The sequence below is a fragment of the Anneissia japonica genome, unplaced genomic scaffold (assembly GCF_011630105.1).
Source record: "Anneissia japonica isolate Jap-2015-1 unplaced genomic scaffold, ASM1163010v1 scaffold287589_len272378_cov178, whole genome shotgun sequence".
NCBI classification, from domain to species: Eukaryota; Metazoa; Echinodermata; class Crinoidea; order Comatulida; family Comatulidae; genus Anneissia; species Anneissia japonica.
Window position 1 is genome coordinate 53,869 of NW_022726727.1, and position 15,379 is coordinate 69,247.

Genomic DNA, 15,379 nt, shown 5'->3' on the forward strand with positions numbered 1-15,379 from the left:
CCTTTTAGCAACGAATTTTAAAGTAAGTAGAGTTTGGTGGTTTAATATACTGTCTGGAATATCTGGTAAAAACCATTAACAAACAAGATCGACCACTCACCGGTCCGCGCGTTCCTCCACGCTTAAATGCGGTACAGACGCTGGTTATTATATTGAATTTTTGGAAGAGCTAATAAGATAGAAATTGTTAAATAATTAGAATGTTTATTTGAACAAAAAAATTTAGAATGTTCATTTGTACAAAGTTAAAATATCTTTAAAAAAATAAATTTCTTAAAATAAAAAAAAATTGAATACCAAGACGCGATTCGAACTCACAACCTTACGTTCTTTATAACACATCCTTAACCGACCAGCAATCCAGACGACCATTAGTGGTAATGTACAGTCCTTGCTGAAACCCCTGTTTCGTTTTGTTGGGAGAACCCTGGGGTCTAACTTTAAAAAAGGGCGATGAACGTTTGTTAGAAATCACCTCTTTATGTGTACAAAATTTCCTGCACGTCCGTTCAAAACTGGCGACGCTGGACTCTTTTAAAGTTCTGGTGACAAGAACAAGAACAGCAGTGAGGCTTTGGGGACAGCGCCTTGCACGGACCCAATAAATTGCTAACTGCAATCGATAAAATGAGTTAAGATCTTCCATTAAAACAGATAAGATTAGGAATTAAGAGATTTAAGGTTCTCTGCAGTTTTGAATTATATTTTTTAAAGTTTTTATATGGTTTTAAAAACGAAATATTCCTTTGTTAAATTTTAATATTCATGAATGTCAGTTCAAAGTTACGTTTTATGGTTCTGACCACTTAATTTTTGCGAAATGCAAGTGTTCTGTAGTATGATCATTGTGTTCATTCCGGGATAATCAGAAAGTAAATGTTTATTTGCTGTTAAGTATGGATTCAAGGATTTTAAGCAAAGAATTCAAGGAATTGGTAATCCAGCCTAGGCATATATTTAGCAAACCGCATAGCTTCCTCCACAGCGGCCACAATATTGGTCCAAAACAATAAATTGCTTTAAGAAAATTGAAATAGCATTAAAATAGCTGGTAGCATAAAATAGCTTTAAGGCATTGAAATTGCTTTTGGATGCATTGAAATAGCCATCATACAGCTGGTAGCATAACATATCTTTATTAATTAATAAAGTAATAGAAATAATTCTGATAACAAAAATGATGTGTCCAGTCACAAGAATAGGCTGTGACAGGTACAGGTAGTGACTTGGATGTAGGCTTACAGACGGCGTCAGACTGTTAGCCCACGATTTAAAACATAATGATGTCAAACGTTTCTTATTACGCACACAGTAAAAAGAGCGTGGATGATTTAAACACAAATCTCCACGCAATGTTTCCCGTTTTTGGTGAAACGTTTAAAAGCTAAACGTGTTTAGGTCAGGTCTAATGTGTTAAGGTTTCTGGCGTGTTTAGCATTAAACGTGCTTAGGTATTTGACACCATGATGTCAAATACCTAAGCACATTTAATTCTAAACACGTCAAGATTCTAAACACATTAAGATATATCTAAACACGTTTAGCTTTTAAACGGGACGGGACAACATTGCGTGGAGCTTTGAGTTTAAATCCTCCACGCTGTTTTTACAGTGCACACGTTACTGAAAAACAGGCCTGCTGTATTAGATAGTACAGGCACTGTCTCTTATACACATCTAGATGTGTATAAGAGACAGGATTGAAGCATGTCACAAATAATAGGCAAAAGGTAAAAGGTTAAAGGTCGAGTTAGACACATGGGGTTACATACCGGCTTCCATGGTGCGAACGCGAATCGCCGGATCTGTTTCCGGCCCGTTACCTATAATGGTACGGGCCGAAAGAGAAATTTCGTAGGATGTCCATTTCCCTAGGCCAGTCAAGTTATGGCTACGTGAGGTGTTGTTCAAACGGACCGACTTCTTTGTTTCGCCGACACCCTCTGCCTTGCGATAACTCAACGTGTAGCCTGTGATCACGCCGTTTTGCAAGCTGGCTGAGGGTGGATTCCACGTGACTCTGATCTCAGTTGCACTGACTGCTAAAGCTTGGACGTCTCTGGGGGGTTCGCCGGGGACTACGGGTGCAAAACAACATCAACAAGAATATCAAGACAATTCAACATGCGTATAACCAGATGCAGGAATGTACAAAGGATGAGATAAAAAAAAAAAAAATAATGGGGAAAAAATATATTCAAATATAAAGGGATGGAATAAAGAAAATTTCACAGATTAGCATTAGAACATGCTTTATACATTATAAATATATATATATATAAATAAATATATATATAAATATATAAATAAATATATAAATATATAAATAAATATATAAATATATAAATATATAAATAAATAAATAAATAAATAAATAAAGGATAATAATTAATCCAGTAAAAATAAATAAAAATTTAAAAGATAGAAATTCAAAATCTTAATATTCAAAATTAAAATTATAAAATTATTATAAATATTTATGTACAGTTATCACATTCAAAAACAGTATTTCGTCATTTAAATACAAATTTTAAAATGCAATCGTCATGAGAAAAAGATAAAATCAATATAAATGTACATTCGAAAAAGTAGAATATAACAAATTAAAAATCAGCAAAATGTTCCTTTAAACTCTGCTTAAACATAAAAAGAGATTATACGTTCAGAAAAGGCTTTCCGAAATCTAACTACCCCGAGTATTTAAACGCATCAGTACGAGCTTTAGCATGATGGAAGGTAAGTATATCTTGGTGCCTATTATTAACTTCAAATGAATCTAAATAAAATCAGATCGTGGAGAAATAAGTAATTTTGCAATGAATGTCATGTTCAAAAAATCTCGCCTATTCTCAACTGACAGTAAGCCTAACTCCGTTCTTCTATCATTATAAGACTGGTCTAAATATCCTTTCCTTAATATCATGCAGGTAGCTCTCCGCGGTACTGATTCCAACCGTTTAATATGGTTTTTTTTTCGGTACACCCACCAAACTGGAGAACAATAATATAAACAAGGTAGTACAAGTGTCTAGGTGGAAGAGCTATACATTACTTTAGGCATTAGATGTTCTCAAAGTAAATAAAATAAATATAAGGGCTACAAATGATAAATGATAGTCAATTATACATCAGTAATTTAAAAGGACGTTTAGTTCAATAATATCATTCAAAGTCTTACTGTCACAGAAATATAGGAATGTCTGTAAACCTACACATCAATTGTTTCTGGCTTACTGACTTGGTACGCGATTCTCTAAAATTAGGAATTCGAATTTTATTATTTTGGTTTTGGCTATTGCCAGGGACGTAGCCAGCATTTTGAAAGGGTTGGGGGGGGNNNGGGGAGCCGTTATGCGAATTACGTAGGACCCCGGCAGGGTCCAGGGGGCCACCCCCCTGGGAAGTAGCGCACTTTAAACGTTCTTAGGACTTGTTTTTAGAGGATAAAGTGAAAATAAGTAAGCGCAACAATGATTATATAATAAATCAACAGTGGCGGATCCAGGAATTCGAAAAAGAGGTGAACCATTGAGGGACTTTCACAGACCGAGGAAACACCCACCTCAGCACCACCATGGTTGGGGCTGAGGTAAGAAAATTTATGATTAGGGCATCTCTAGATGGCCGAAAATTACACTCTCACACAATGTAACAAAATTACACTCACCACTCTTTTCTTCCTTAAAAAAATGAGGGGAGAGGGAGGGCCTTGAATCCACCTCTGCTCAAAACATTCTTTATCCAAAATAGTCATAATCACGAAAAATGTGCATGAAAAACCAGATCACATTCTAAAAACAAATATGTATGGACCCTCGCTTCAGCAGTCACTAAGACTTACTCTGAGTCAGGTACCGACTCGATGGAGTTTAATGTCGTACCCAGGGGAGGACATTTTGTGAGTTGACACCCAACTCAGACCCACCATGGTTGGAGCTGAGGTAAGAAAATTTGAGGAAATAGTACCTCTAGATGGCCAGAAATGACACTTTTAGTAAAATTCATCATCATCACATCACCATTAGTCAAAATGAAGCGCCAAAAAAATTATCATGATCTTTGATCAGGGATTTTTGGCAACCATGAGATCTTAATAATGTGAGTGTGAACCATAGAAAACAAAGCTTAAAAATATTGTCTTTGAGTATGTACTTTACATACATCAAAACTGTGATTTCACAACCACCTCAGTCCCACCATGGTTGGGCTGAGGTGAGAAAATTTGAGAAAATAGTACCTCTCCGGAAATGACATTTTTATACAGTAAAGTTCATCATCATCACTTCACCATTATATAGTCCAAAATGAAACGCCAACAAATTTCTCGTGATCTTTTATAAAGGATCTACTTTATATCCAGGACAACTTAGGCCTAACTATAGCTTACTATGCTTTAACTATTCTATAATAATTATGATCAACAAATAACTTTTTTCGCATTTAGCACAAGTTTCTTCTTTCGTTATTAATATTATTATTAATTATTATTATCGTCGTCATCATCATCATTAATATTATTATTATTACTATTACTATAAAAACCAAACTGAACCATAGACCTACAGTATCACATTTCTATATCTTAAAAGACCTGGCCTGAGATTTATGGATTTAAGATTTCTTTAAATCACGCTTAGGCCTATGTGTTCTGTTAGGCATATTAGTATAACGTGTACTGATGCATATTTACATGTTTTAAAAGGATTAATTTTGAGCGATCCCAGGAAAGAATTTCTATTGGCTCAAGGACAGTACGGTATTGTATGACATGTCAGGGCCGTAGCCACGAGAATTGAAGTGATCAGGTTGCGAGCGAAGCGCGAGCACTGATGATGGGGCTAGGGGGACGCCAAGGGCCCCAGGTAAGGGTACAGGGTTCCGGGGCCATTAAACTGTAATATTATTGTAAACCATTAAACTGTAATAATAATAACATTAAGCCATTAAACTGTAATATTATTAACTAAGACCAATCAACACATACCATAAAACATGTACATATCAAAATTATTATGTTTAATCTTTCCTCGACGGTGCTTGCATAAAACGTGATTTTGATCTAACATGTGTATAATAATATTGATAAACAATCAAAACATTTACAGAGTAGACTTCCTTATGTTGTGTTCATAGGCCTATTAGCCTGTAATATTATTATTAAGTCCATTCAACAAACAACATTAAATATATACATACATATCAAAGCTATTAGGTTAAAGTTCTCGTGTCGGTGCATGCATAAAACATAATTTCCTACTTTGGATATCTGAGATTGACAGACAAAATTCTCTACACTATATATACTAATTTAACGAGTGGACTTCCTTGATTTAAGGAAATATATATGTATATTGAGATACGCAAAGTTTAGACGATTAGAAGTTCAAAGCCTCGCTTGACACCATAGGCGTAGATCCCGGGGGATGGGGGATATATCCCCCCAATATTTGACAAGGGGGAGATGGTCCATTGTATCTTCCCCCCAATATTTTCACTATGTATGGGATAAAATGGAGCTTGACACACTTCAAAAGACTGTCACAGAAATAATTTGCACTGTTTTATGCGCTTACAAAGATGAAAATTAGCATAATGTATTAATGTTGATAACAAAATTATTTTATCTGGTACCAATCTAAGCTCTTCTTTCCTTAGATGTTAGATGTGCTTGCAAAGAGAGCCACATTTCACACTGAAGGGTGTGCACGACATCAGTATTCCAAGAATGTTTAAGGTTATATCGGTTGATGGGGAATTCATTGATTAAGCCTATAGCAAATTGCATCAATTTATTTTGCAAAAACAAGGTTTCCAGCTTCAGAGGGGGGGGGGGGCACATCCCCTGTCCGCACAAGGGCACACATTGGCGCTAACACCAGGCGCGTAACAGGGGTCTTGGGTCAGAGTGGGTATATTTTCCCGGTTAGTAATTTATCATACACACCCCACCCCACTCCCCATATAGAAAACAATACGACATGACTTATGTTATTTATAATATAGGCCACACACGTGTGTTTGAAACTAAAATATAAGCATTTTCATCATGGTTTTATTTATTACAAACATATTCTTTCACCATCAATACACATTGAGGCCCTTCTTTTAGGGTAAAACGATCTATCTTAAATTGGTCTTTCTTGAGTTTGGGACTATTATGTGTTTAAATAACTTAAAAAGATAAACCTAAAAAGCCCTAAAAAATGCGCGCGAAGCGCGCAAAATATTTTTGTGTTTTTAATTCTAATTTCGTCGGAATTGATGAAAACTCCCTAAAATGTGCAATTTATAGAGGAAACTGGCCTACCGTAACAAGAAATGCGCGCAAAGAATTTGAGAATTTTAGGCACTTTCAGAGGATGCATTTGTCAAGGGGTAGGGAAAGATTTTCCAAAGATGGATATTTTCCCCTTCTCCCCCGGTGTTTTTAATTCTAATTTCGTTGGAATTGATCAAAACTCCCTAAAATGTGCAATTTTTAGAGGAAATTGGCCCATGCTAACAAGAAATGTGCGCGAAGCGCAAGAAATTTGAGGTTTTTAGGCACTTCCAGGGGATGAAAAGGGCATTTATAAAGGGGTGGGGAAGATTTTCCAAAGATAGATATTTTCCCCTTGTCCCCCAGTGGTTTCGCCATCGGGCAGCATAGATCAAAGGAGTTATGACAGTTTTTGAAGTGGAGAAGGGGTTGTAGGGTGTTGTGAGTCTGGTCATTTTTATTCTTATCTTTATTTTTCTCTTCTCTTTTTCTTTTCCTTTCCTTTTCTTTTCCTCTTCTTTCTCTTTCCCTCCCTCTCCCCTCTTTCTTTTCTCTTATTACCCGGCCCGGTACGACGGCTTGGTCAGCCCGGTAAAAACCGTCAGGGGAGGGGAAGTTTCCCCCTCCCCCCGCGCCTGTTACGACACTGGCTAACACGCCAATCATCCCCCCCATCCCCCCCCCCCAATGAAAAATACTTTTCTACGGCACCGCTTGACACTTCACATCAAAGGGCCTGTAAATTAATCTTGCACACTTCCTCCTCCTCCTCCTCATCATCATCTTCATCATCATAATTATTAATTGTCCACAGCAAAGTAGGGAAAAACTATGAATTCAGAGTGTATTCAATAATAGAAGTTTCATAATGCACGAAGTGTATTTCAAAGCATCTAGAACACAAAAACTTTTCGAAGGAGAAGCCGAAGACTCTTCCCCACCCCATATCTAATTTGTCTTCTAGAGACAAAACAAGCTATCTCTCTTCTCATGACCCCTCCCACCATGGGAACCCATCTGTGCGATAGCCAGGGTAAACTCTGGATCCGCGCTTGACATGTATTTAAGAAAAGCGCTTGAAAAAGAACTATCAAGAATATTTATATATATACTGTCTCTTATACACATCTAGATGTGTATAAGAGACAGTCAATACACATTGAGGCCCTTCTTTTCGGTTAAAACGACCTATCTTAAATTTGTCTTTCTTGAGTTTGGGACTATTATGTGTTTGAATAACTTCAAAGGATAAACTTTAAAAAGCCCTACAAAATTCGCGCGAAGCGCGCAAAATATTTTTGTGTTTTTAATTCTAATTTCGTCGGAATTGATGAAAACTCCCTAAAATGTGCAATTTATAGAGGAAATTGGCCTACCGTAACAAGAAATAAGACCTCCTCCAGTACAAGCCGAAGCTCTCTAACAATAATCGTATCCCCATTGTCTTAAACTATCACCCCCTCAACCGAACTATTGCCGGTTCTATTCGGAAGGATTTCCCTATCATCCAACAGGATGAAAAAGTTATCCTTGGTTCATTGTTTATTGTTTATTACATTTATTATAACATCATTTGCCATCCATTGCGCATGAGTTATAACAACTTTATGACTCAGCCTGGTGTAGCGGTCTTTTATAAACGTATAAATCCATTGGTATTAGGCCTACCGTACTGTATCTAAAAAAACATGGAAGTATATCAGTAATATGAATTAATAATTCCAAAAAATTCTTCTAAAAAGTATTACTGTAGAAGTAAACATTCTCATACACACACCCGATTATACGATCATCAGTAGGCTATATAACCCTGGCCCAGTATTTATCAATCTCAGCTTAGCAAATGTCTTAAGTCAAAAAAAGTTAAGATATCCCTAATAAATAGCTGATTTATTAAACCATCTTAGCAAAATCTTGGCTTAAAAATTGTCTTAGATGGCGCTTCTAATTTTAAGCAATTTTTAAGCTAATCAATTTTGATAAATTTGACTTAAGCAAAAAAATGGATTTAAGACGAATTTAAGCTGATTTTTAGTTTGATAAATCTGCCCCCTGGTTCATAGTACATTTTTCCTGCCGATTTTGAGTACTTAAGTTAATAGACACACTACCACCTTCCCTGGCATTGTTAACAAGTGTCTGACTTTTTCTGCGTGTAGCTCACTGTATCTACAGGAAGTAGCGTAGAGTATTGACATGGGTAGGGGATGATTAATGGGGGAGAGATAAATGACTAAGTAGGAAGGGGGAGCTGGTATGATGCGATGTCTAACCATTGTCAGCGCCAGCGGCGGATCCGGGAGCAGACTCGAGTGGGCATATCATTATGTTGAAAACACTGCTTGCAAACGTATTAGTACAGACTGAAAGTGCCTTTTCCGGGAATCTAGGTGTGTCTATACAATTTTCTTACCTTAGCCCCAACATAGTGGCGTAGCTAGGGGGTCAAGGCGGGGCAGTGATATGGGAGGGGCGGAGGGCGCTGAAATGGGAGAATGAGAGTAACCACTTTTTAGAAAAGCGGAATTGATGTATGTCGTCAGGCATGAATATTTTCCAGTTAATAATAATAATCTGAATGTAGTTGTTTTTATTGGCAAATTTATAGATTCTGATTTCTTTTCAGTTCATTTCGACCGTTTTCTCTTTGTTTTTATCCTATTCTGTAATGACTATATGACTAAAGCTCATCCTGCCATATCTCAGAACCACAGTGGGACAAGTGAGACTATTTGCGTTGGCACTTTTTTGTATTGAGCGCGATGAAGCAGACAACATTGCTAACTTTGATCACGTTATTAACTCATTTGCAAATGCAAAAGCACGCAAAATTCAGTTGCGAGTTTAAACGATGCTACAAATTCAGCACAATACAAGACAAGAATACTAAGCTCTATGCGATAAATACAACAGCCTTACAAATTAGGATAATGGTAAAGTTGCATACAAAGTTCCGAACATCGTAATACAGTTTCATTGGTAAGAAACAGGGATGGCGCGACCGGGGGGGGGGGGAGCCCTCTTCGGGGATAGCTACCCCCTCCCCCGGTCGAGGAGAAAAACCATAATTCGTCGGGGAGAAAACAAAAATTATATGTATTTTGTACATATTAGTAGACTCTAAATTCGATTAAATAAGCCTTTGAAACCCATGAATTGTCAACATTTTAAAACATTGAAGGCCTACACAATTAGGCCTATGTCAGCCCGCCGCTGCTCTCAACAGACTGGAGCGGCACCAGCTTAAAAAGTTTAAACACCCCGGCATAGCAGATGAAAATTTGCACGTAGGTTTAACGCAAGCTTGTATAAAGCACCAAGTCTTCGAGTAGGGGTAAACCGCTGAGATATAAAAATTAACGACGACATCTAACAAACGACAAAAAAATTATTGTAACCTGGAAAAGCCTGGGAAGACTTTTTAATAGAGTAAACTCAAAATCGAGGTGGTTTTAGATTTTACTTTACATAAAATAACGTAGCACTAGGCATTTCCCATCTGCTAATTTTCCACTCGGGGATTATTTCCCTCTCGGGTATGTATTTTCCCGATGTATATTTCCTTCTAGTTTTCCACTGAATTTGTTAACCAGTTCATGTCCATTGTACCATAGAGAAAATTTAACTATTTTCATTATGATTGTACTGTATAAGGCAGAACATTTTATTTGTTTTTTTATTTTAACTTTTTTTTCCTCTGTATAAATGAATTATTCCCTTGTCGTTGTAAGGTTACATCACATGGTGTGCCGATGATACAAAAGCGTTATCTAATCAATTGACTGATTTGACTCTTAAAGCATTCGAAATACTAGTAAAACCCAACACACATGGTAGAAACGTTATTTTTTTTTAAGTTTGCATCCGGGTTCAGATAAGAAATAAGCCTAGAGGAAAGAAAACAGGAAATCTCTTTTAACATACTTCCTCTTCCCCCTAAAATTTTACCTTGTCCCTCACTGCCACCTCCCTCACATTTCAGACGCTGGCGCCGCCGCTGGCGGCAATTACTTCTGGTAAGGAGCGACAAAAAGAAGGGCACAATGATTTTATTATTACCACGTCTGCTCTTCTACAGTACTTGTGCCCTTAGTGATTCTTTCCTACAATTATTATCCCCACTTTTATTTAAAAGCATAAGTTGCGGTTGTTGGTAGCACTATTTCATTAAATATATTTTTAAAATAGGCCTGATGTTATTTAACTTGTTTAACCATGGAGGAATAAGTTCAGTACTTTACTTACTCATCCATGGTTTAATCAGTATTAACATTATGTTTAAACAAATTAATTAAGGACCATGGAGCATAGCTACCAGATAACCACTTGCCAGTGGTGATTATACTGAGGTACCAATGTAGCTGCGTTACGGACATATGTTAAGCCTAATTGTAGGCCTACAAACAATGTTAAATGTTATAAGGGCATATGACCAAAAAACATGGTAATCATGATTGTCAAACCAGGACGAGAAAGTAAAAACAAAGAGGATGCAATGTTTGTAAATTCGAAGACAATTTTTGTTCGTTCGATCTTCAAATGTAAATGTTTTAAAAGGTTTATTTAAATATTATACATGCTAACATATACCATTGTGTATAGATTTTATATTTGTTGGTACAGGCTGGGAAACTATTTAAATATTTATTATATGTAGGCCTATACGTATTTTTATTACCGGAAGGAGTAAAATAAATACAATGACATCTATCTCAATTATCTTTTACAATACCTATTAATGTCCGTTTTTCAAAAAATATATAAATAAATAGTGATAATAACGAAAATGAAAATTATCCATAGAGAAAGTATCGTAATCGCTGTTATACACACGAATCTATTAAGATACACACGATTCTGTTACGATTCGAAGTCCTCCTGTTTTATAGAGTTGAAAAATCATATCAAATTCAATGGGCATGCTATGAGTGTTGACAAAACTGGCATTTTCGTAGTAGTGGAAGCGAAGAGGCTGTCCTGACCTCGTCTGGTTGAAGGGGTAGAATCCGTACAGAGACACCTTCCGGCAAAAGGTAAAGGCTAAAGTGTAAAGGAATACTCCAGATGATGGTATGGAATCCAGTTTCCAGAACCTGCAAACGTATTGAGATTTATGTAAAACTTTAAAAAGTTGAAGAAGCACTTGAACTAGTTTTGCAGAGATTGAAGTAAATTTAAAATAAACTGTTAACCTACAAACATTTATGTAGGCCTATTCAATTATCAGTGACGGGTCCAGAAATTCGAAGGGTGCCAGGGAAGGACTTCCACAGATAGGACGTCAATATAGTGGGGCTGAGGTAAGACAATTTATGATTATGGCATTACTAGATGGCCGGAAATTGTACTCTCAGACCTAAATTTAAATAAAATTTTCTTTTTCGAGAATGCCCCACCCTCCACCTTGAATCCGCCACTGTAAGTGTCGTAGTGCGTGTACTCACGGTGTCTAACTATACACACGTTTTACCTGGTTTTACTCACTTTTGTAGCGGTGCCTTCAACTGTCTATCAGGAAATGTCACTGCAACATCACTCTTGAGTTTGCGCAGGGCTGCCACAACGTTATAATATATATAAGAAGGAACACCGTGTAATTTTGAAAACCAGACAGTAGACCTGTTAATATTTTGTAAATAGTTTTTACAAAGCTGGTAGCATTTAGTGCCATTGCTTCGTAAACATCTGTAGTAGAATTTAGCTATTGCACTATTCATACTGACAAGATCAGTTCGTTTACCGACGTCAATTTCGTAATCTTCAATTGGCGCCATGTTCGTCCGCAAAACTACATCGTGAGCGTCAATTTCTAATCCACAGTTGCTATTTGTCAAAACGCCACTGTTCCCTACAACTGCACACGTTTCAACATTGTTGACTGCTTTAAGGAGTAAATCATCATTATTGCCTTGTAATTTACCAGCAAAAATATTTTCCTCGTCAGAAATGTTAGAATCATAGGGTAAAAATTGTAGCATACTTTCCAAGGAAAACCCAGCTTTCTTCAGTTGTCTCCTAGAAAAAATATACAAGGACGTATTGTATTAAGAAATGGATACTATGGACCTTATAATATCTTTAATAATAATATCATGGACGGTAATATTGTGTATTTTTGACAAACAGTCAGCAAGTTGACACAAATGATGCACTCAAATTTTCCACAAATAATGTACCTGATGGATTGTACTTTTGATATGTTGAGGTTATTAAACATCTTGTTGATGTTTCGTAGTAGTCTCATTTGACCTTTTCGATTTTGCTGAAAAACACTGACGCCATTGCCTACAGATATGCCGTGACGTTTCTGAAACCTAATGAAAAGACCACCATTAAAACGGTGTGATGATTACGTATCGCTGTGTACATATTTGGTTTGCTGAAGATCAGCCAGTGGTTGTAGTTTCGGGAAAATGACTACAGGAAATATTGATACATAAGTGGTAATTGGAAATAAGTATGACGCAAAAATTATTGTGTAGAGAACAAAAACGACATAAAACATAAAATCATATACAGTATCACTCATTTCAATAATAAAAAAAGAACAAAGAAAGTACGGCTAAGTGGCCGGATTAACGTCACTGTCACGGGGCTCTCCTGAACAAAGATGTCAAAAGAGAATGATCGGTTAAAAAAAAAGATAACAGGAAAGTTTTTATGAAAAAATATGATAGGCCTATTTAGAGTAAATGGCGAGAGTTATCAGAAGAAAAAAAAAGAAAAAGAAAAAAAAGAAGAAGAAATAATGAAAGTATTTGCATAAATAGAGTGTAGCATTATATGAGTCGGAGACTGACAGTGAGCGAAAATGAAGACAAATACCACATGAAAAAGTACAAGGGATAACGAATGAGAAGAGGATAGTGATAGTTTTAGTAATAAAAAGTAAAGAATCGGACATGCAGTGAGAGGAAATGGTCTTCAAATAAAACAGCCGAAGAAAGAATAAATGAAAAGCAGCCTCGAAGAAAGAACGAGCAATGAACACAATAACCTAAAAAAGGGATGAGCTTACAGAAGAAAGAGACGAGACGTCACATAGAGAAAGCTGAAGGAATCAATGCATACAACCACAGACCCTACTGTGATAAAACATAGCAGATAGCAGAAAACAAATGAGGATGTGCATTTCAGCTGGGACAGAAAAGTAGAGAGGATGAGGCACGAAAGTAGCTAGGAGCTAACTCAGCAAGAAATTTGAAAACCGAGGTAAAAAATGTCGACGTGACAATTCTGAATTATAATAAGCTAATGAGGTTTGTTTACACTAAGTGTTACATTCATAATCTGACACAATTTTAAGCGCTTACCTAAATTTAATGTTTCCGATTCCTCTGGCATTTAAAGTATCATCAATTTTGTCAAATGACACCAGAACGAAGATCATCGACGTTACACTAAAGCATAGAGACAACAAAATTAAAGTTTTCAGCTTCACTCTTGGCTTAAAGAAAAAAAATGGAGATAATTGACAAATTAAAATATCAAAGGATGACAAACGGAAAACTGATGTACCAAAAAAAGTAATTATGCCTACTTTTCTGAAAACATCAATATAATTGAACCACAGATTCTTCAACGAAAGCAAAAGCATTCGTGACCATTTCAGAAATGTATTAAATACTACGATGGCAACTTTGCAATTATTATTTCTATACAACAATATTAGAGGAATGCAAATCAAACAATATACTAGAAGAGGTTCCGTGGGACCTTAGGGCACATAGAAAAAATTATTAGATTATCACTCTTTTTTTTTTAAATTGATGAGGGAGGGCTTTTTTTTTTTTTTTTTTTAACAATAGATTATTTCGCTTTTGTTCATCGATGAGGGAGGGACTGTTTATATTTGGTCTGTAATAGTAAATATTGTATAAAAACTGGTTTAATTTTATAGTTTTTTAAAGAAAATGTATTTGAAGTCACAAAATTGCATTGTTATTTTTATGCTGTTGAAATAATTGATGCGGCAAAAAAATTTTTTTTTAATTCCTGCATCAATATTTCCCGATGTTTTTGACGCGGGTGGGAGTGACAATCCAATATTTTTTTTTTTTATATTTGCCCTTAATTGAGACGTTCAAAATTGTGAAATGTTGTTTAAGAGTTTTGTTCAGGGGTTTCCGAATCTAGACACAATGTTGGAAAAGGCAAACTACAAATTCGAGACTTTTAAAACGAAGCCACATCAAAGATAGACTACCTCCTAAAAATTGTCTTGACTCAATGGTTTTAAAAACACACCTCGCCAAGAAGTTCTCATATTTAAAACTAGAAAAAGCATTCCCAAAGATTCCGATGTCTAACTGTCTAAAAGGTTTAATATTTTCTACACGAACATTTTTACACGTGGGCGTTGTGGTAAGTGAGGCATGGCAGTTTTCGACGTCTGTTCTTTTGTTGTCTACAAGCATAAAAGATTGAACTACAAAAGCAAACAAGAAGGTAGTAGGCTTAATATACAGGTAAGCGTACAGCTAGATTTTGTATAGAAGTGGTCTCGTCTTGTCGCCACTGTGACACCATTATTGTTAATATAAAGTAAGCCATGGAGGTATTATAGTATAGTTTACTATTATAATAACACTATGTCTTGCTAAGGAGGCCCTAACATGGTACACTATAACAAAGAATTAAAACAAACCATTTGTCGACTGTTTGAGATGACGTTTAATTTGACAAGCGGACAACGTTAAGTTATGTTATAAAATCTCTTCCATCTGAACCCTTGGCTAGAGAAATGTCAAAGAATGCATGAGGGCGCTTTTGAAAAAAAAAGAAAATTCTCCAAATACAAAACTTTATTAATTATTCCATGGTAGGAATAACACAAGAATATAAACAAAACGTTAATGAAAAATGGCATATAAAAAGACTCTAAAAGTAGGCCTAGTGTTTATTGAACTATTATGGTAGCATACCCTACACCATTATCATCATCATCATTATCTCATTCATTTTTGACACGCTTTTGTATTTTACGCCCCCATCAGATCCCCCCTCCATGTCAATATTCCCAGAAAAAATTAATTGGTCTTTTACAAAACGTTCTTACAACGTCCGTGAATGTTGTGGTTAGGTAAGTCACAAAATAACGTTCACACAACGTTGTAAGTAC

General features: G+C 36.0%; 1 protein-coding gene across 4 annotated transcripts; it reads right to left on the reverse strand.

Moving 5' to 3' along the window:
* Positions 1 to 10,109: 10,109 nt before the first annotated feature.
* On the reverse strand, positions 10,110 to 15,010 carry LOC117113337 (alpha-2,8-sialyltransferase 8B-like). Of its 4 annotated transcripts, none has more exons than XM_033256648.1 (5): positions 14,906 to 15,010; positions 13,572 to 13,705; positions 12,435 to 12,572; positions 11,743 to 12,273; positions 10,110 to 11,351 (listed from the first exon to the last, which is right to left on the reverse strand). In XM_033256648.1, exons 1-5 carry the CDS (start codon positions 14,906 to 14,908, stop codon positions 11,099 to 11,101), a joined length of 1,059 nt encoding a protein of 352 aa, XP_033112539.1. In that variant the 5' UTR covers positions 14,909 to 15,010; the 3' UTR covers positions 10,110 to 11,098. The 4 variants fall into 4 exon arrangements, with proteins under 4 accessions (XP_033112539.1, XP_033112540.1, XP_033112541.1 ...); XM_033256649.1 differs by having other exon boundaries at positions 13,572 to 13,658; positions 14,906 to 14,990; XM_033256650.1 differs by lacking the exon at positions 12,435 to 12,572.
* Between the last annotated feature and the right edge of the window lie 369 nt (positions 15,011 to 15,379).

What these genes read in the sequence shown, in the direction of transcription:
- LOC117113337 (XM_033256648.1), bottom strand. An exon ending in TCAAAAGTACAATCCATCAG is followed by an intron (nt 12,274 to 12,434) that starts GTACATTATTTG and finishes TATTTTTTCTAG; the next exon opens with GAGACAACTGAAGAAAGCTG. An exon ending in TTGAAGGCACCGCTACAAAA is followed by an intron (nt 11,352 to 11,742) that starts GTGAGTAAAACC and finishes ATACGTTTGCAG; the next exon opens with GTTCTGGAAACTGGATTCCA.